Source organism: Hyaena hyaena, unplaced genomic scaffold (assembly GCF_003009895.1).
Source record: "Hyaena hyaena isolate Hyena2069 unplaced genomic scaffold, ASM300989v1 scaffold_667, whole genome shotgun sequence".
Classification (NCBI taxonomy): Eukaryota; Metazoa; Chordata; class Mammalia; order Carnivora; family Hyaenidae; genus Hyaena; species Hyaena hyaena.
Window position 1 is genome coordinate 985,671 of NW_024081297.1, and position 22,300 is coordinate 1,007,970.

A 22,300-nucleotide genomic window follows, 5' to 3' on the forward strand; every position below is an offset into this window, starting at 1 on the left:
CACTTCTAACACCAAAGGTATGGATATTTTTCCCCACACCAAACAAGTCCGTGAGACCAGCTGGGTGGGCTACAATTTAACTCAATCCTGACACTACTTGGAGATAGTCTCAGATCACACAGGTTAAGGGCTCATTCCCACAAGACTGTCCCCCACTGTAGATGCCAGTGGCAAGTAATAAGTCTGTGTTACCCACAACTCCTGTCCAACATGGCCACAAATTGGAGGTTCCCATGACTTCCTCCCTCTTGGATTTGATTATTTTCTCAAACAGCTCACAGAGGTAGAGGAAACACTTACTTATGGTTACCTGTTTGTTAAAGGATATGATAAAGGATACAGATAAACAGCCAGATGGAGAGCTACATAGGACAAGGTCTAGGAGAGTCACACTTGTAGGAGATTCTATTCTCATGGAAATGGGGCGTGGCACGTCACCCTCCATCTCTTGGGGTTTTATGGAGGTTTCCTCACAGAGGCATGATCAATTAATAATTCCACTTCCAGTCCTTCTTCCCTCTCTGGAAAATGGGGTGTGGGAGTGAAAATTCCAGGCTTCTAATCATGGCTTGGTCTTTCTGGTGTCCAGCCCCCTTCCAGGAGTCTAACCAAAATCACCTCATGAGAATAAAAGATGCTGTGTAGTGCTCTTATCTCTTAGGCACTTAGGAATTTACAAGTGTTTCAGTGCCCTATGTCAGAACTACAGGTGGAGACTGCTGTATGTATTTTTTATTATTTCACAGAATATATGGTGTTTATGAAGACATAGAAAATCTGTCACGAAAGGTAATAATGCTAAATGCTAACATTTTATTAAAGCTATAGTCTGTCTACTATTTAGTACTTTGAATGCAAGAAACTTCATACCAATCTTATGATGCAGACACTATTTTATCCCATTTTATAGATGGGAAAAAGAGGAATGAGAGTGTTAGTTTAACTAAAGTTATATAATTAATAAATGAGAAAGAAGGGTTTTGAACCCAGGCAGTGTACTTGCCCCTCATTAAATAATCTTATTACAAATGGTCTTTCCTTTTTGAAGGTTCTAGGACTTTTAGGTACAAAGTCTGAGACACTGATAGAAACATTCTCTTCTCTCTCTTCACCTTTGGCCTGGCTCTCTAAAAGGAGAATCTGAAAAAATCTGAAGTGGTTGCAGTTTATGGAACCAAAGTGCAGGTCAGAGGATAGTTCCAAACTCTCTGATCCTGGGTTTGGGAGGACAGACCTCTGATGACTGGTATGTCAACTAAGGCAGAGACTCTTGGGGAGGGGATACCCTCCCTTCCTATCTAAGAAGAAAGAGGATTCAGTGTGAAAGGGAGAATGAGTATTGGTGTCCATCAGTACTTGATGCTAGTTCTTTTGACTATAGTTTTTCACTTCCTATGAACCTTTTCTGCAAATGCACATAGAAAAAAAGTAAGACATTTAAAGCCTGATAAGTTAATCGCTGCCACCCTATTCTGTTTTCTATATACGAATGCATTTAATCCTCTCAGCAATCCTATAAGATCGGTACAATCATTATTCTTATTTTACAAATGGGGACATAAAAACGAGGTTACAGTTACAGAATATCTTGCTTACAGCCTTAGAGAAATAAAGGGTGGGAGCTCAGCGAAGCTGAAAAGAACTACCAGAACGTTGCCAGTAAGTACTAAACAGGTGACTAAAGATGAGTACTTTTGAGATACCACGTAGCACAAAGAGCTGATTTGACGAGGACTTGGACGCAAGCTTTAACATTCAGGGCTGCGTCAAGATTAGGAACTAGACGGTCACTCTGGACAATCTCCTGGCATACCAAAAGGGAGACAGTAAAACCTACTTCATACGGTGTTTGCCAGGATCTGGTGAAGTTCTTCTTGTAAAGCGCAGTGTAATCTCGATATCTCACACAAACGTGAGAAACAACTACTGGCCCACAATTCGGAGATTTGGGATGCGGACAACCCTGAAAAGCCAGTCCTATGGACCCTCCTCCCGGAAACCGGAAAGCGACGCAGGGCCCTCTGGGACTGGTAGTCCTTAAGTAGCTCTGGTCTGACTTTCTCCATTAGTTGGCGGAGGTTGGCTGCAAGCCCCGGAAGTACTCGTCGCCTGAGGGGCCTGCTGGTTAGGAAGTGGGGTCAGAGGCCGAGCGGGGCCGAAGGCGTTCCTGTCGCTGGCCTAGTCGCTATGTAGTGGAGGGGCCGGCGTCGTCCCGCATGTTCTCGAAGGTTCTTGGGCTCGACTAGGGCAGTTTCCCCAGGACTTCTGGTTGCCGGCTTCGGGTCCTTGCAGCCTGAGCGGAGTCGCCGCCATGTTTGGCTGCTTGGTGGCTGGGAGGCTGGTGAGGAGGGGGCCTGGTGGTATCAGAAAGGGGGCAGGACACCCGAGGGAGAAGCCCGGGGAAGGGGAGGGTGCTCCGGTGCAAGAGTTGCGGGGAAATCCCCTAAGTGTGCTGTGCAGCTACGCGTTAGGGTGGAGAGTGGCTGTTGAGTGTTCGTTCTCCTTTGCCATCTCTGTTCAGTCCTTTGAAGAGGAGCCGCCTTAGCTACCGTTTATCAAGCGTGCGTTATCTATATGCCTGGCAGTGCACGTCTTTTTCCTTTTCTCATAATTTCAGCCTTCTAGGGAGCGCTATGTGGCACTTCACATTTAACCCTCGTAACTTGTGAGATGGGTATTGAATTCCTGTTTTGCTGTTGAGGAACTTATGCTCAGTCGGCAGTTGAAATGCTTGCCTGAGCTCGTGAAACAAGTTAGAGGCAAACCTGGCGTCTGCATCTAGGCTGTAGCATACTGTTTCTAAAAGGTTAAGGGACCGGGGCCGTGTATACCTTTTCAGGCCTTTGGAAGGACCCCGGGAAGTTGGCCGGTACAAACACCTGAAACTTAAGTATGAGTCATAACTGTGGTTCCCCAGAGGGGTATGAGCTGCGAAAATCCTTATTGGTCCAAAGAGATAACCTGCTTGGTCAGATGATGAGAGTTCAATGAGATCAGTGCCTGGAATTGTTCAGGAATCATCTGAGAATCATCAGGAGAATGAATCTTGCTTCCCTTAGAAACCACCCAGAAATCCATTCAGACTTGTCTCCTTTTATCCAGAGGTCTTTTTCTTTCCTTTTCCCTCCCTGCTTTGTTAACTGTTGCAGCCCCTTTGTTGGATTAAAATTTTCATCAACTTTTGATCATGTGTTCTGTCCACAGTTCTAAGAAACCACAAAGGGAAATTGGAGAGGACTGGCCTAAGAAAGTTTGTCAGTCTCTTGAATGCCTACGAGGCCATTTTTGGTGATGGTGGGAATTGGTAATATTGGTGAGATAGCTTTGGATTGCTCCCTGCTGTTGGCAGGGAGAATGAAAGGATCAGCCTGGGTTGAGTGTGGGACTTGTATGAGCAGGTGTCCTTAATGAATGACATTTAAACTGCGTGTATGTGTTTTTATTTATTTTTATGTAATCTCTGCCCAATGTGGGCTTCCAACTCGTGACCCGGAGATCAGGAGTCCCCAGCCAGGTGGGGTGTGTGTGTGTGTGTGTGTGTGTGTGTGTTAAAGAAAAGCACATCTTGCATGTTGTCCACTGATTTGGGAGGACATTTACTTATATCAATACTTTTGTCTGCTAACTTAACATCCTCTGTAATGGGTATCTGTAGAGGATTCTTTCTCATTTTTTAAAATGTTTGTTATTACTAATTTTTTCATTTTTGAGAGAGAGAAACAGAGGGGGCAGAGAGAGGGAGACACAGAATCTGAAACAGGGTCTAGCCTCTGAGCACAGAGCCGGACATGGGTCTGGAACTCCTAAACTATGGGATCACAACCTGAGCTGAAGTCCCAGGCATAACTGACTGGGCCACCCAGGTGCCCCTCCAGGAGGGGTTTCTTAAAGATAAGCTTTTTGGGAGGTGTCTGACTCTCAGTCAATCAAAGAACATGTTAATCACAGTGAAGGGCAAATAGACCTAGAGACATCCAAAACTTAACTTTGGTATTCTCTAACTAGAAAAATCCACTTATTTAAGGTTAATGAATTCAGTTTCATCCCTTGAAAATTTGTCCTTAACTCTATGAGTTATCTTGTCCATAAAGTCAAAAATTAGTGTGTCATAATACAGATTTATAGAATGCTGCCTGGTGGAGTTGGCATTTAACAAATTTTGCCTGATGGCTATTTCATGGTTTGTAATACCATACTTTTACAAGTTTTTTAAGAATCTGTGCGTGCCAGAAACTGGTGAAATTGGATTTAGTACTAATACAGGCAGTTTGTTTTTATATTTGTGTTTCTCCTTTGTTTTGTTGCCTGGGTTTAAACTGGACAGTTTATAATTGGATTGGAACCTCCGAAGAGGAGTCAGAACTTGATTTTACAAACATTCGTCCTTGTTCTCTTGGGAGTAAATTTAGGGCAGTCCATATTAGATTATTGATAATACTAACTAAATTTTTAAAATTTCTTTGTAGGAGTAGCTAGGATATTATAAAAGAAAAAAACTAGGGACACCTGAGTGGCTCATTTGGAAAAGCATCAGGCTTTGGCTCAGGTCATGACCTCATGGTTTGTAGGTTTTGCCCTGTTAGGCTTTGTGCTGACATTTCAGAGCCTAGAGCTTGCTTCAGTTTCTGTGTCTTCTTTCTCTCTCTCTCTCTCTGCCCCCCACCCCCCCCTCAAAAATAAACATTTTAAAAATAAAGAAAAAAGTCACCATTTTAGTAACAGCAAATAATACCAAAGGAAAGGAAGTTGCATTCTGGGTAATAAGAATTGGCCATTTAGAGACTTAAAATTCTGTAGTGATTCAGATTTGGTGTTTTGGTCAATAAGGTGGCAATAGCAATTAAAAAGAAAAACAAACAACTTTGTATCATGTTAACTCTACAGCCTGTGGCCTGAGTGCCCTCAGAATTAATACTTCTTTTGCTAATGGATGGGATACAGCAATTACCAATAATGTTTTGAAAGTGGATAAAAGAATTTTCTCTGTGGAAGTAGATTTCTCAACTTCAAAATAAGATCTCATTCTTATTGTCTAGAAACTGATATTCAGTTCTAAAACAGAAAATTAGATTAGGAAATGAGTCAAGAGGAAACTTTTACAGGTTCCCACTTAGCACATTTGAGGTAGAATTTTTGCATTTTATATACAGTTGATTTTTGTTACTCATAGTTAGGTTCTGTGAAGTCGGTGTGAACATTGAATTGTTAACTAATGAATCTTTACCCGTAGGGGAGATACAGGGTTAGGTTTCTTTGAACCTCTGATGACAGTTTTTATCAACCTATCATCACGTAACTTAGGTTTTTGTATGTTTCTGTTTAAACACAGGTTATTTAGTATGCGTTGTTGATTCATTAACATTGAACTTAACAGCCAATAACACCATAACTCATTTCTGAATGAAACTTAAGTAACATACTTTCTCAGTGAGGCACATAACACCCTTTTTGGATTTCGGAATACCAGCTAGCATTTCAGCTTGGCCGTTTTAAATCTCAGAAGCACCACCAAAAAGCACAAGATGGCACTAAATTGATTGTGCTAAGGACACTTGTTTACAATATGAGAGCTGCAACAAGAAGGCACAGATAACTTTTTCAACGTAAGCTGGGAACATGTTAGCCAACTCAGAATTTTTTTGCTGCTCAGCACATTAACATGTCCATGAGTGACCAGCAAAGTGTGATGAATATTGATTCTGTGCTTGCAAATAAATTTTAGTGTGTAGGCAAATTAGCAAATAGGGAATCTGAAAATAAAGAGGATTAACTAATTCCTTTTGGATTGCTTACCCATTTTAATTTCGTGAGATTCTTTACCTTCCTACTAGACGATAAGGCTTTGGTGGTATGGTATTTTGAACAACCTTTGATTTCTATAACAAACGGAAGCTGCAGTAGTTTACTTGTGTAGCAAATTCCTTTCAGGGCACTTCAGAAATAATTTAGTTCTGGTTTTGGTTTTTTTGTTTTTTTTTAAATTTTTTTTAATGTTTTATTTATTTCTAGGAGAGAGAGAGAGAGAGAGACAGCGTGAGCAGGAGAGGGTCAGAGTGAGAAGGAGTCACAGACTCTGAAACAGGCTCCAGGCTCTGAGCTGGCAGTCAGCACAGAGCCCGACGCGGGGCTCGAACCCATGAACCGCGAGATCATGACCTAAGCGAAAGTCGGACGCTTAACCGACTAAGCCACCCAGGCGCCCCAATTTAGTTCTGTTTTTGAAAGGTTACATTCATTAAACAATCATTTTAAGGCTGAATATGTTTAGATTTGGATTTTCTTTTGAAATGTAACACTCTGGTATATTTGGAAATTCCATATAGACTATCAGATGAACCCAAGGTTATACTGGGTATAACATCTATAATTACTTATACTTGGTAAGAGCTTTACAACAATACTGTTAAGAGTTCTAGAAACTTCTCAAACCATTTAACTAAGATGAATTTCTTATTTTCTAGGTGCAAACAGCTGCACAGCAAGTGGCAGAGGATAAATTTGTTTTTGATTTGCCTGATTATGAAAGTATCAACCATGTTGTGGTTTTTATGCTGGGGACAATCCCATTTCCTGAGGGAATGGGAGGGTCTGTCTACTTTTCCTACCCTGATTCAAATGGGATGCCTGTGTGGCAGCTCCTAGGATTTGTCACCAATGGGAAACCAAGTGCCATCTTCAAAATTTCAGGTCTTAAATCTGGTAAGAATAATATTATAATAATTTCATAATTAAACTGTTTTCTTAATAGCATGACATAGGATATGGCTCTTTTTTTTTCATTATGCTTTTCTGTTTGCCAAAGTAATATATAATATTTTAAAAAATTCAGATGATACAAGAACATTTGTAAAGTAGTAAGTGAAAGACCTCTTTCTTGTCTCTTCACGTTTCAACCCTCTGTCCCTGTCCCTGGAGAAAACCACTTCCTATTGTTTTCCTTGTATGGTATCTACTTTTGCAAAGGGATCTTATTGAGTGTTTCAATAAGTAATAAGAAGGAATCTCAGAATTTGTGATATACACACCTGTGTTTTAAGTAGACAGATAAAAGCAAGTACACTTGTATATGAAATAAAAAGAGAGTCCTCTCTTTTTAAATGAAGACTTTTGAATTCTTAGGTTTGATTACCCTCCAGTGTTTTTCTCCTGTCCTGCCATTGGCGGTGTCAGAACTTACAGGGGCATAATTCTGCCTTTGATGCTTTGAAGTCTTTTGGAGAAATGTGAGGACAAAACTAATGAGGTGCTGTTTACTCCCCCGGACTCTCTGGTTCCCTTGAAAATCTAGATGAAAGCAGACATGAAACTTCTTAGTACATTCTTCTGTCTATAGAGTCCAAGGAAAAATTATATTTAGGCAATATATTTAACAAACATTTGGGTTCCTCCTATGATGATTTAATGATAATGACGAAGTTCTTGTTGGAGATGACTTGTATCCTTATAAAGGAAGATAGTTTTGTAGATCAGAAACCAGATGGGTGAGATGTAATAGTGGATGCTTTTACAGAGTGCTGAGAGAATAGACAGGGGAGCAGTGAATTCTCAAGTGGGTTGGGGAAGGCTTTCTAGAGGAGGTGATATTGGACCTCTTGGGCAGAGAAGTCGTTAGGCCTGTGGGAGGCCTACTGGACATTCTCTTCTAGGTGGAGGTAATATTTGTAAAAGGAAGAAATTCTGAAAGCATAGTGTACACAAGATGGAGCAAGGGTAGGATAGGCAGGTGCGGATCAAGAAAAGCTTTATGTATCATACAGGCTTATTTGAATTTAGTAGCTTAGCAATTTTAAATGTACTTAGATGGCAGGCCTAATTGGTAGTATTTAAGAAATATATGTAACAATGTAAGTACTGAAAAGTTTGCATGTACTTTGAAGCCCTTCCATTTTTCCTTCCCCATAAAGAACTGCTCCAGGGACACCTGGGTGGCTTAGTCATCATCTGGCTCTTGATTTTGGTTCAGGTCATGATCCTAGGGTGGTGGGATTAAGCCTCATGCCAGGCTCCATCCTGAGAGTGGAGCCTGCTTGAGGTATGTTCTCTCTCTCTTTCTCTCTCTCTCTCTCTTTCTGTCCCCCTCCCTCTCTCCCACCCCCACCTCCCTTCTCTTCCTCTCTCCTGCTCATCTCATCTGTGACTAAAATTTTTAGCCTGAGGGCTGTGTGAAGAATAAACTGGAGCAGTTCTGGCCAGATGTTGGACTGTTAGGTGCTGTTATTTTATGTAGTTGGAATTCTACAAGAAGAAATAAGAGGTGGTGTGCCTGGATGGCTCAGTCTGTTACGCGTCCAACTTCAGCTCAGGTCATGATTTCACAGTTTGTGGGTTCGAGCCCCAAACTGGGCTCTGTGCTGACAGCTAGCCTTAGCATCACCTGGCAGCTTGTTAGAAATGCAGAATCATGGCAGAACCCCAGACCTACCGTAGCAGAAACCGTGGGTGAAGTCCAGTAGTCTCTAGTGAAATAAGTTCCCCAGGTGCTTTGTATGCTAACGTTTGAGAACTGCTGTCCTAGATCTTCCACTGTATGTAATTAATGTCTCATACATTTATCATGGAGTTAGTTCTGCATAGCCTTTGGGAGAATTAAGAAAAGAGTCCTTCTCAAATCACTTTTTCTCTCTTTCGTGACTGTGCCTAAAAATAAATGAACAATCTGTAAGGTACAAGGAATATGAATGTGTAATTCAGTACATGGTCGTTAAATTTCTGGGCGTTTACTGTAAAGAGAAAGTACTAAAGGAACCAGAGAGAAAAGATAAGTCATTTGTAAATGGACAGGAGTTAGTTTAGCAGTCTTCTCATGAGTGAATAGAGGCCACAACTTATAGATTAATATCTTCAAAGTGCCACAGAAACATAAACTAACTCTCAACACTTTAAAGTAATGGAGAAATAAATATATTCAGATGGAGATGGAGAGTTTACTATTCATAGACTATTCCTGAAAGAACCATTGAAGGTAGTTGTATTTTACAGGAGGAGATTGAATCCAGAATGTAGAAGATATGCAAGAGGCAAAGTTAAAGAATTGGTAAACACATAGACTAATCTAGCAATGTGATTATATAAGTAAACACAATAAATAACCAAATGCACAAGAATTAAATACTATACTAGAGAATAATGCATAAGAAAGGAGGGTTAGTGATCTGAGTTAAAGCTTTCTGAGGTCTTACTGTTTAGAAAGGGGATATTAATATTGATTCTACTTTCAGGTAATGATGTTAAAAATTTAAGGAAAAGTTAAAGAAAAACTAAAAGTTGTAGTATATCAAAAACCAAGTAACGTGGATGAAAATAATGCCAGTTATGTCAATTATCAAAAGAAATGTAAACAATACACTTGCCAGAGAAAATATGAAGACTCCAGAATAGGATTAAAAAAAAAAAAAAAAAAGGGGGCGCCTGGGTCGCTTAGTTGGTTAAGCGTCTGATTTTCGCTTAGGTCATGATCTCGCGGATCGTGGATTCGAGCCCCGCGTCAGTCTCTGTGCTGACTGCCAGCTCAGAACTTGGAGCCTATTTCAGAGTCTGTGTCTCCCTCTCTCTCTGACCCTCCCTTGCTCACACTGTCTCTCTCTCTCTCTCCTAGAAATAAATAAAAATATAAAAAAAAAAAAGAAAAAGAAAACAAATAATTCTTTTGCTGCTTATGAGTAATGGGTCTAAAACATTTTGACACAAGGATCCAAAAAAAAAAATGTCAAGAGTTATATTAATTGTAAGAATAATTAGACTAAGACAAAAGCATTCTCAGAGATTAGAGAATTCATTCAGGAAGAATGAGAATTCATTAGGAATACTAATAATATTTTTAGGAAAAAAGAAGTCATGAGTTTGTGTGTATATGTAACTTCAATATATAGTTAAAAATCGACATTTATTTATTTACTTATTTTTTAAGTTTATTACTACTATATTTAGTAATCTCTACACCCAATGTGGGGCCTAAGTCACAACCCAGAGATCAAGAGTTAAATGTTCTTCTAACTGAGCCAACCAGGTGCCCCTTAGAAATTGACATTTAGAATGATAAATGCTAATAATATTTAACCTCTCTTGATAATTAATACATCAAGTAAATAAAATTTTATTTATTTTTTATTTATTTTTTATTATATTTTTATTTATTTCTAGGCGAGAGAGAGAGAGAGACAGCATGAGCAGGGGAGGGTCACAGAGAGAGGGAATAAAATTTTAGTAAAATGGAGGATTTTAATAGAGGAGTTAACAAGCTTGAGCAAATGACATTTGTAGAACCCTACACCTAATAATTAGATCATATATTTTTAAAAATTAGGAAAATTTTTTTGTTAATTTTGGAAAGAGAGAGAGACAGAATGCAAGTAGGGTAGGGACGGGGGTTGGGGGAGAACAAGGAATCTGAGGCAGGCTCTAGGTCTGAGCTGTCCACACAGAGCCTGATATGGGGCTCGAGCTCAGGAACTGTGAGATCGTGACCTGAGCCGAACGAAGTTGGACACTTAACTGACTGAGCCACCCAGGCACCCCAAATCATATACATTTTTAAGTACAGAGAACATTTATGAAATCTGATCACATACCAACTTAGGAACCAAGATACAATAAATGGCAGATAATCAGCATGCAACCTGTAATGCAATGTAATTACAAATCAAAGGATAAAACATTGTTATGTTTAGAAATCCTTCCTTCTGCAAGTAGATGTCAGGCCCAGATGGTTTTACAAAGTTCAGTTAAACCATTATGAAACAAATTGGTCTTCTTTTATAAGCTTTCAGAGAGTAGAAAGACATGGTTCCTCAGGTTATATACATATTTTATTAATGTTTATTTATTTATTTTGAGAGAGCAGGAGAGGGTGTTTGTGGGAGACAGTCAGAGAGAGCGGGAGAGAGAATCCCAAGCAGACTTTGTGCTGTCATCGCATAGCAGGATGCAGGGCTTGATCCCACAAACTGTGAGATCATGACCTGAGCTGAAATCAAGAGGCTGGACACTTAAGTGACTGAGCCACCCAGTCATCCACCCAGAAAGGAAGTGAATTCAAGAAGGTATCTTATTTATTACTTTTCATGGTAGAAAAGTCAAGCATATACAGAAGCAGACCAAATGGAACACTGGACCTCACTCAACTTCAAAAATGACCAATTCACAGACATGTTATTTCTTTTATATTCCCACTCACTTTTCCCTTCTGGTATTATTTGGAAGCAGATTCCAGAATCATAACATGTAGTCCATAAATATATTTGTAATGTGTCTTCAAAAGACAAGGTCTTTTTTTCTCTCTGATTTTTAAAATGGAATGATAATGCCGCTGTCATGTCTAAAAACAAATGATAAGGGGCGCCTGGGTGGCTCATTTGGTTAAGTACCTGACTTTGGCTGAGGTCATGAACTCACAGTTTGTGGGTTCGAGCACCACATCGGACTCTCTGCTGACAGCTCAGTACCTGGAGCCTGCTTCAGATGCTGTGTCTCCCTCTCTCTCTGCCCTTCCCCCACTCATGCTCTGTCTGTCTTTCTCTCAAAACTGCATAAACATTAAAAATTTTGAAAGAAAAAATAAAAACAAATGATAATTCCTTCATATGGAGTTGAATGCCTAATTAGTGTTCAGATTTCCAGTGATTTCACAAGTTTTTTGTTTATACAGTTTAAAGTTGGACATACTTTCAGTCAACCTTTTACATTGCAACTGGTTGATCTCTCAAGTATCTTTTTAAAAAATTAAAGGTTCAACATATTCTCTGTTCTCTGTTTACAGTAAATTAGTTGGATATAGAGGTTTAATCCGAATTCATTTGAGATTATTTTTACAAATTGTTGGTGGGATTGTTACAGTGATGGTGTGTTCTTTGTTCAGGAAGCAAGTAAAACCTTGGATTGTGAGTACCTTGTTCCGTGAGTGTTCTGCATGATGAGCAAACAAAGAGCAATGTCTTGCAATATGAGTAGTAAGTGATGCTGAATTATCACGTGCTCACAACTGAGCCAATGGTTCTTGAAATTTGCTTTGCTGGACAAGTGCTTTGGATTCTAAGCGTGTTTCCAGAACGAACGATGCTCGCGAACCAAGGTTCTCTCTTTTTGTGAAATTAACAGCTATACATATGCAGTGCTTATATTTGTTAATTCATTAGGGGTTCAGAATCATCATATTCTAATTCCGTTTTTTCATTTATTAGCTCTAAAGAGACTATTGAATATCTACCCAGATCTCTAGGTAGACCCTTAAATATCTACCCAGAGGTAGAGTCATTATAAGAAAGGCATATTAAATGCTTGCTGTTCCTTTTCACCTATGAGCGTTCAAAGGATGAGTTGATTTCCTAACATCCTCTAGAGGTAGTAAGGTTTTTGAAAGTATTATAAAATCACGGAGATATGCGGTATATATTTATTTATATTTGATGTGTTCTAACCATTGGCATACCCCTCAGGATTCCCTGAACCTAATTTTAATTTTTCTGAAAAGATTTAATTTTATTTTTTTTAAATAACCTCTACTCCCAACAAGGGGCTCAGCCTTAAAACCCTGAGATAAAGAGTTGCATGCCCCATTGACTGAAACACCCAGGTGTCCCCTCATTTTAATTTTTCATTTTCTTTTCTAGGCAGTTACTCCTCTTTCTTGGATTTTTAATGTTTCTTTAGAAATCTTCCAGAGATAAGGGGCATTTGGGTGACTCAGTCAATTAAGCATCTAACTCTTGATTTTGGCTCAGGTCATGATCTCATGATTTGTGTGGTCAAGCCCCATGTCAGCAGGCTGTGCGCTGACAGCGTGGAGTCTGCTTGGGATTTTCTCTTTCTCTCTCTTTCTGCCCATCCTCTGCCTGTGCTCTTCCTGTCTCAAAAAATAAACAAAACACTTGACATAACAAAAAAAGAAATCTTCCAAAGAACAGAAAACTTAACTTTTTAGTAATAATTTTAAGAATTTAATGAGATCTAATTGAGATACAAAAAATTGCACATTTTAAAGAGTAAATTTTGATAAAGTTTCATATATGTATATACACCTGTGAAACACCCCACTCAAGATAATGAACATTATCACCGCCAGAAGTTTCCTAGCGATCCTTTGTAACTCCTCCTCTTATCTTGTCTCTTAGCCTAGGCAACTACTGATCTTTGTTTCACTATAAAATAGTTTGCATTTTCTAGAGTTTTATATAAAGCGTACAATATGTATGCTTTTGGCCTGGCTTCTTTGACTCATCTTAGTTATTTTTAGAGCCATCCATGTTGTAATATGTATCACTTCATTCTCTTTTATTTCTGGGTTGTATTCCATTGTATGGATGTACCACTATTTGTTCATCCATTTACTTGTTGATGGATATTTAGATTGTTCAGGGATTTTGACTCATAAGAAATAAAATTCGTGGGGCGCCTGGGTGGCTTAGTCAGTTAAGCGTCTGACTTTCGCTTAGGTCATGATCTCGCGGTTTGTGGGTTCGAGCCCCGCGTCAGGCTCTGTGCTGANGACTTTCGCTTAGGCCATGATCTCGCGGTTCGTGGGTTCGAGCCCCGCGTCAGGCTCTGTGCTGACTGCCTGCTCAGAGCCTGGAGCCTGTTTCAGTCTGTGACTCCCTCTCTCTCTGACCCTCCCCTGCTCACGTTGTCTCTCTCTCTCTCTCTCCTAGAAATAAATAAAACATTAAAAAAAAAAAAGAAATAAAATTCGTGTAAACAATTGTATACAAGTTTTTGTATGGACACATGCTCTCCTTTCTTTTGGGTAAATATCTAGCAGAGGGATGGCTGGATCATATGGTATTTGTATGTTTAACTTTTCAAGAATTTGCCAAACTTGGGACGCCTGAGTAGTTCAGTCGGTAAAGTGTCCAATTCGTCTCAGGTCATGATCTCACAGTTAGTAGGTTTGAGCCTTGCTTCGGGGTCTGGACTGACAGCTCAGGGCCAGGGGCCTGCTTCAGATTTTATGTCTTCCTCTCTTTCTGCCTCTCCCCTGCTTACACCCTGACTCTCAAAAATAAACAAATGTTAAAAGAATTTAAGTTCTATTTTAATGATTTTTATTTATTTCTGAGAGAGAGAGACAGTGTGAGCAGAGGAGGGTCCGAGAGAAAGGGAGACACAGTATCCAAAACAGGCTCCAGGCTCTGAGCTGGCTTTCAGCACAAAGCCCAACATGGGGCTTGAACACACAAACCGTGAGATCATGCCCTAAGCCAAAGCCAGACGTTTAACCGACTGAGCCACCCAGGTGCAACTGAAAGAAGTTAAAAAAAGAAATTGCCAAACTATTTTCCAGCATGGTTGTTCCATTTTACATTCAACCAGCAGTGTATGAAAGTTCTAGTTTCTCTCCGTCCTTGTCAGTGTTTGATCAGGTCAGTTTTAGGTATTCTCATAGGTGTGTAGTGGTATACATTGTGATTGATTCATTGTTTAGAGAGAGGGTGAGCAGGGCAGAGGCAGAGGGAGATAGAGAATCTCAAGCATGTGGGGCTCATTCCCACGACCCTGAGCCAAAATCAAGAGTTGGCCACTAAACTGACTGAGTCACCCTGCTGCCCGTATTCTGGTTTCTGTTTGTTTTTATTAAAAACAATTTTTTTGGGGCACCTGGGTGGCTTAGTCAGTTAAGCGTCCAATTTTCGCTTAGGTCATGATCTCGCAGTTCGTGGGTTCGAGCCCCACATCGGGCTCTGTGCTGACTGCCAGCTCAGAGCCTGGAGCCAATTACAGAGTCTGTATCTCCCTCTCTCTCTGACCCTCCCCTGCTCACGCTGTCTCTCTCTCTCTCCTAGAAATAAATTTTAAAAAAATAAAAAATAAATAAAAACAATTTTTTTATGTTTATTTTTGAGAGAAGAAAAGAACACAAGCAGTGGAGAGGCAGAGAGAGAGAGAGAGAGGGAGACACAGAATCGAAAGCAGGCTCTAGGCTCCAAGCTGTCAGTCAGCACAGAGCCTGACATGGAGCTCAAACTCATGGACTGTTAGATCATGCCCACATTGTGTTTTGTTTTGTTTTGTTTTTTAATATTTATTTTTGAGAGAGAGAGCATGAGCAGGGGAGTGTCAGAGAGAGAGGGAGACACAGGATCCGAAGCAGGCTCCAGCCTCTGAGCTAGCTGTCAGCACAGAGCCTGATGCGGGGCTCAAACCCAAGAACTGCGAGATCATGACCTGAGCTGAAGTCGGACGCTTAACCAACTGAGCCACCCAGGCGCCCCCCACATTGTGTTTTAAATTTGCATTTCCTGGGGTGCCTGGGTGGCTCATTAGGTTGAGCGTCCAACTTTGGCTCAGGTCATGATCTCATAGTTTGTGAATTTGAGCCCCACATCCAGGCTCTGTACTTAAAGCTCAGAGACTGGAGCCTGCTCGGATTTGTGGTCTCCTCCTCTCTCTGGCCCTCTCCCACTTGTGCTCTCTCTTTGTCTTTCAAAAATAAATAAATGTAAAAAGAAAAAAAGATAATTATGTTTGCTTTTTCTTAATGACTAATGATGCTCACATTTTTCATGTGCTTCTCTGCATGTTCCTTGTTGAAATGTCTATTTGTTTTACTAGGTTGTTTTATTACTGAATTTTGAGAGTTCTGTATTTATTCTTTTTTTTTAATGTTTTATTTATTTGTGAGAGAGACAGCATGTGCAGGAGAGGGTCAGAGAGAGAGGGAGGTAGAGAATCTGAAGCAGGCTCCAGGCTCTGAGCTGTCAGCACAAAGCCAAATGTGGGGCTTGAACCCACTAACTACGAGATCATGACCTGAGCTGAAGTCGAACGTTTAACCAACTGAACCACCCAGGTGCCCCCTATATATATTCTTGGTGCAAATTCTTTGTAAGATATGTGATTTGAAAAATTTTTTTTTTGAGGGTACAGGCCAGATGGTTGTCTTCTGATGTATTTGGGCAGGTAGCTGAGCCTTTGGGAGGTTGGATAAACATGCAGAAGGGTTAATGTCTTTTTTTTTTTTTTTTTTTTCAAAATTAAAAATTTTTTTTCTTAAATAGTTTATTGTCAAGTTTGTTTCCCAGTGCTTATCCCAACATGTGCCCTCCTTCATGCCCATCACCCCCCTTTCCCTCAGCCCCATCAGCCCTCAGTTTGTTCTCAGCATTCAAGAGTCTCTCATGGTTTACCTCCCTCTCTCTCCCCAACTATTTTTTCCCCTTCTCCTCCCCCATGATCCTCCATTAAGTTCCTCCTAATCCACCTATATGTGCAAACATATGGTATATATCCTTCTCTGCCTGACTTATTTTGCTCAGCATAACACCCTCCACGTTGCTACAGATGGCTAGTTTCATTCTTCTTCATTGCCATGTAGTAGTCCATTGTATAGATAAACCATTAAAAATAAATGGTTTTCATTATTTCCCTTATAACATGTATTGATAATTTTATCCATTAAAACAGATTTTCAAAGGAGTATTTGTGATGGTTAAAGCACACAGTTTTATTAAAAATAAAGCAGCTTAAAATGTTGAGAGACTTAGTGCATATCAACATTAAGCAAATGATAAAATGCTGTTAAAATGTTTTATAGTTTTTTTACTGGTAAGTTGTTTAGAAAAGCATTTTTGGATGTTTAAAGTATTAGAATTCTTTATATATAAAATTAAGATGTTATTCATGTTAGACAATGGTGTATTATTAAAATATAAGATGGGCTGACTTTTTTTTAAGTTTCTTTAGTTAGAGAGAGAGAGAGAGAGAGAATGAATCCCAAGCAGGCTCCCGTGTTGTCAGCACAGAGCCTGACACAGGGCTTGATCCCACAAACCATGAGATCGTGACCTGAGCCCAAATCAAGAATTGGATGCTTAAGTGACTGAACCACCCAAGTAGCCCAAGAATAGGTGGAATTTTAATAGATCTATATTGTTGTATCTTTGAGATGCCCTTTCAGAGCTAAGGGTATAGGTTTTATTACCTTGGGCAGTCTTAGCTAACTAAGTAACATGGCAGGGTGGGTGAGAGATGTGTTGAAGTCACTTCAGGAAATTGTGATAGACCTGAGAAGTTATGAAGTTGAATTTGTATGAAACAAATTTCATTTTTAAAACATTTTTATTTATTTATTTTGAGAGAGAGAAAACACTAGCTGGGAGAGGAGGGGTAGGCACAGAGAGAGAGGGCGAGAGAGAATCCTAAGCAAGCAGCCTCTGCCCTGACAGCACAGAGCCAGATGTGGAGCTCAAACTCATGAAATGGGAGATCATAACCTGAGTGGAAATCAAGAGTTGGAGGCTTACCTGATTGAACCACCCAGGCGGCCCTCAACAGATTTCATTTTAAGAAACTTTGGCATGGGGCACCTGGTGGCTCAGTAGGTTAACCGTCCAACTTCAGCTCAGGTCATGATTTCACAGTTCGTGAGTTCGAGCCCTGCATCGGGCTCCATGCTGACAGCTCAGAGCCTGGAGCCTGCTTCAGATTCTGTGTCTTCCTCTCTCTGCCCCTCCCCTGCTTGCACTCTGTCTCTCTCAAAAATAAACGAACATTAAACATTTTTTAAAAAAGGAACTTGGCACTGTGCAGTGTTCTGCTAGGTAATAAAAGATTTAACTTTTCCCAGAACAGTCCTTGTTGGGGAAGGTTAAGAGAGCTCTCTATTGGGAGATATGCAGTTGATAGGGAGTCTTGAAGCCAGTTACTGTGAGTGTTATTTTGATTGAGAGAAGATTCTTTGTGACTCTTGGGATCTGAAAGGGGTTATATGGTGAATACATTTTGCTGGAACAATCTGGGGGTGATGGTTAACAACTAGGATAGAAAGGACTAAACTTGAAAAGACATAATGAAGGGTTTGATATTAATAAACAAAAATAATCTTCCCTTCTTCCTCACTTCATCCCTACCTACATGGAATGTAGAAATCATTAAAAAAAAAAAAAAAAAAGCACAAGCTTAAGAGATATGATTTGGCGGTTGGAGAATTAGAGAATATAGGAAGTTTCTTTACATGAGGCTCTTGTAATGGTGTCTTTCAGTGCTGTCTTGGTCTTTATAATGTGAAAGAGATATTTAACCAAAAAATTGGTAACAACTATGAAATACTCAGAGTTCTAAATAAAGCAGTGCTTCTCTCTCTAAAGAGATTCTTCTCTTTAGTAGGAAGTGTGTGCCAACTCGAATTGTACATACGAGGCAATATTAACAAAATTAAAACCTGTTTTATGGAACTTACATTAAAAGTCAATATGTATAGGTACTATAGGTCCTTCATTACACCCTGATTTTCTTTTCCTGTCTCCATATATTGCTTTGAGTTTCCAGTGAACTTTTGGCTATATACCTGTGATATAAACTCAAAAGCATTTCCTAGTGTTATTTTTTCTGTTAATCCCCCTTTGGCACCTCCTTCTGTCTCTTAAATCATGCTCCCTACCCCCATTAGCAACTCTAATGAATAAAATATCTCAGATTGTGAACAGAAGCCCTCTGGTGAGCAGAAACCAAGCACTATAAATCAAACCACAGCAGAACATCCAGTGACGTAGACCCTGACTTATCAAGGCTGTTCACTCGAGTTAGAGGTGGATTCAGTGTTTACTCCTTTCCCCTTCTAGCTATGTAGATGTCCGGGCTTAAGATAGCTGCTGCTCTTTTTGTTTCCCATTTCACACCATGGTTCTCACTTCCTTTTTCAGGGACTGTCTTGGATTCTTTTTTTCTTTTTATTTAATATTACAGTAATTTTAGGTGTATAAATGTTGATTTGACAGTTCTACACAATACTCAGTGCTCACCAAGATAAGTACAGTTACCATCTGTTACCATACATTGTTACTACATTACTGACTGTATATTCCCTATGCTGGAAGCTTCATATGGAAGTAACCCATGTGTCCATCAGTAGACAAATGGATAAAGATGTGTGTGTGTGTGTGTACCCACACACAAACAGTGGAATAATACTCAGCTATAAGAAAAGAATGAGATCTTGCCATTTGCAATAATATGGATGGACCTAGAGGGTGATATGCTTAGTGAAATAAGACGGAGAAAGACAAATACCATATGATTTCACTTATATGTGGAATCTTAAAAAAACACACAACTGAACACACAAAGGAGATTCCATTTTAAAAAATGTTTATGAGAGAGAGAAGAGAGAGAGAGAGAATGAGCGAGGGAGGGGCAGAGAGAGAGGGCGAGACACAGTGTGAAGCAGGCCTCCAGGCTCTGAACTGTCAGCACAGAGCCTGATATGGGGCTCGAACTCACAAACTGTGAAATCATAACCTGAGCTGAAATCAGATGCTTAACCAACTAAGCCACCTAGATGCCTCAACATATTCTTAAATATAGAGAACCACCTGGTAGTTATAAGACGGGGTAGGTGGAGGGGTGGACAAAATCCATAAAGAGAAATAAGAGATATAACTTGCAGTTATAAAATAGGTCATGGAGATGAAAAGTACAGCATAAAGAATCTATTAGTCAATAATTTTATGCCATGATTTTCAAGTTGTCTGTTTACACTGTGAAAGGTTAGGAAATATACCAGGAATTACTTAAGGCATTTAGTCATAAATTACAGAAAAGTTACTGATTATGTAGTTGAGACTTCGTTGTGTATCACATTGCTCACCTAATTATTGAAAATCGACTTCATTCTTAGCATGTATGCGTTAAGTTGATTACTGCTGTCAGTTAGGATCTGAGTGTGTGTGTGTATGTGTGAATATTAAAATCACTCCAAGACAGTGTTCTGAGGAAACCAGTTAGTAAGCTGAGATAATTTAAAATGGCTTTGTGGAAGGTGAGCCTGCGTTTGTATTTGAAGTATGAATAGGTTTGGATAGGTTGGCAGTGGGAGGATGAGAATTGCATTTGGAAATGATCAAAGTCATAAAGCTAGTAATATGCACTGCACTTCCAAGTGTCAGGCGGCAGGCTTTTAAGGGTGGCATAATAGGCTTCTGTTTGAGAGGTATCATTGGGGTAAGGTTTTAAAGGTAAAGTGGAGCTGTTGTATGATGGTCAGGCTCCACAGGTTTCAGTTTTTTCTGGTTAGGAAGGTTTGAGCAAGAGAGTGATACTTTTTATTTTCTTTAGTTTTACTTTTTATATTTTAAATGCTTATTTTTGAAAAAGAGAGAGACCATGTGAGCAGGGAAGGAGCAAAGCGAGGGAGATGGAGGTTCTGAAGCAGGCTCTGTGCTGTTAGAGCAGAGCCTGATGTACGGCTCGAATCTGTGAGCCATGAGATCATGACCTGAGCTTAACCAACTGAGCCCCTTTTTTTATCGTGTTTTTTTTTTTTTTTTTTTGAGAGAGCATGCACACAAGTGGGGGAGGGGAAGAAAGAGGGAGAATTTTAAGCATGCTCCACACAGCGTGGAGCCCAATAGGGCTCTATCTCATAACCCTGAGATAATGACCTGAGCTGAAATCAAGAGTCAGACTCTTTACTGAATGAGGCACCCAGGTGTCTTGAGAGTGATACTTTTTAAAATGATATTTTAGGAAAATGATTGTCTGGAATGGCTTGGAGAATCTGTTGAGATTAGAGCAAGAGATACCAGTTAGGAAGATTTTATAATGATTGAAAGATGACGGAAAGGGTACCATATATTGAATATCTGCTTGTATAGTGCATTGTGGGAGGCTTTCAAACGTATGAATTATTTAATCTTTAACAGCAGTCCCTAGAAGTGTGTGGGTTTTTTTTTTTTAATTTTTTATTTATTTGTGAGATTGAGAGAGAGAGACAGCGTGAGCAGGAGAGGGTCAGAGAAGGGAGACCCAGAGTCTGAAACAGGCTCCAGGCTCTGAGCTAGCTGTCAGCACAGAGCCTGATGTGGGGCTCGAACACAGGAACCCTGAGATCATGACCTGAGCCGAAGGCGGACTCTTAACCGACTGAGCCACGCAGGCGCCTCTAGTGTCTGGCTTTTAAGAGGCTGGATTTCAGAGAAGTTAAAATATTTTGCTCAAAGAATAGAGTCTGTTAATTTGGGAGTATTAAGTATAGATCTGCCTCTTTGAAACAGTGGACTGTTGGATAGCATTACCATAGTTTCCTTAAACAATTTCCATTGGTGGAAATTTGGGTTGTTTCCATTGTTTTAAATTGTTTTACTACCAATGCTACACTATTCTTACACGTATCTTTGTACATATTTTCTAGCACTGTATTTCTATAGAAGAAACCCCTAGAAGTTGGAACTGAATTCCTGGATTAAAATGGCCTTTAAAACAAATGGTATAGGAAGCCTGGAGAAAGGGTACTGAATGTGGATAATGGATCATGATTTTCATGGCAGCTCTTAGAAAGTCGTAATCAACGTACAGTGTACTTGATACTACATAAAACAACTAATAGAGCATATCCTCGCCAAGAATGATAACAGAGTAAGCCATGGGATATTAAAATGACAGGCCTAAAAGTAATTTAAGCTACTTCTTAATTTTCTTGATGAGAATCTTGAGATTTAGAAAGATTGACTCCCTTCAATCTCAGATCTCATCAAAGATGAGATTTTTATATTTATTTAAAGGGATAAGGGGGGCCTGGTGGCTCAGTTGGTTAAGTGTCAACTCTTGATGTCAGCTCAGGTCTTGATCTCAAGGTTGTAAGTTAAATCCCCAAGTTGGGTTTTGGTCTGAATGTGAAGCCTACTTAAAAACAGAATCTATAAACAAGAAGAAATAAAGTAGTAAGATGACATGGGTTAAAAGGCTTTCAGAAACATGGGTGTGGAGGATATGTTTTTTTTTTTTTTTCTGGCCGTTTTAAGTGATAGTGTAGTGTTGCATTTTGTTGATAAGTTATGGTTTGATTTATCAATTCCTAATTGGATATTTTGGCTTTTTTCATAAGTCTGAACATCCTTTACATTTTCAGTTGTTTTATTGTTATATATGGAAGTAGAACTGATTTTTTTTAAGTCTCTATTTTTTTTTAGAACAGTTTTAGGTTTACAACAAAATTGAGAGAAGGTACACAGATTTCCCATATACCCTTGTTCCCACAGAGACATAGCCTTTCCCATTATCAACATCATTCACCAGAATGGTTTTGTTTTGTTTTGTTTTTTGTTTTTAATTTTTTAATGTTTATTTACTTTTGAGAGAGAGAGACACACACGAGTATGAACAGGGGTGGGTCAGAGAGAGAGGGAGACATAAAATCCGAAGCAGGCTGCAGGCTCTGAGCTGTCAGCACAGAGCCCAATGCGGGGCTCGAACCCACGAACTGTGAGATCATGACCTGAGCTGAAGTTGGCCGTTTAGCTGACTGAGCCACCCAGGCGCCCCATTGTTTTGTTTTGTTTTGTTTTGTTTTGTTTTTGTTACCAAGGATAAAACTACC

General features: G+C 39.7%; 1 protein-coding gene across 2 annotated transcripts in view; it reads left to right on the plus strand.

Annotated features, from left to right (window-relative positions):
• Positions 1 to 2,103: 2,103 nt before the first annotated feature.
• Positions 2,104 to 22,300, plus strand: part of LOC120220057 (protein Hikeshi) — a 44,165-nt gene continuing 23,968 nt past the window's right edge. Inside the window, exons 1-2 of one of the 2 annotated variants that reach the window (XM_039217030.1) lie at positions 2,104 to 2,341; positions 6,462 to 6,699. In XM_039217030.1, the coding sequence (XP_039072961.1) occupies positions 2,312 to 2,341; positions 6,462 to 6,699 (268 nt within the window). In that variant the 5' untranslated portion in view covers positions 2,104 to 2,311. The remainder of the gene's footprint in view (positions 2,342 to 6,461; positions 6,700 to 22,300) is intronic. The other variant, XM_039217031.1, reaches the window with a different exon arrangement.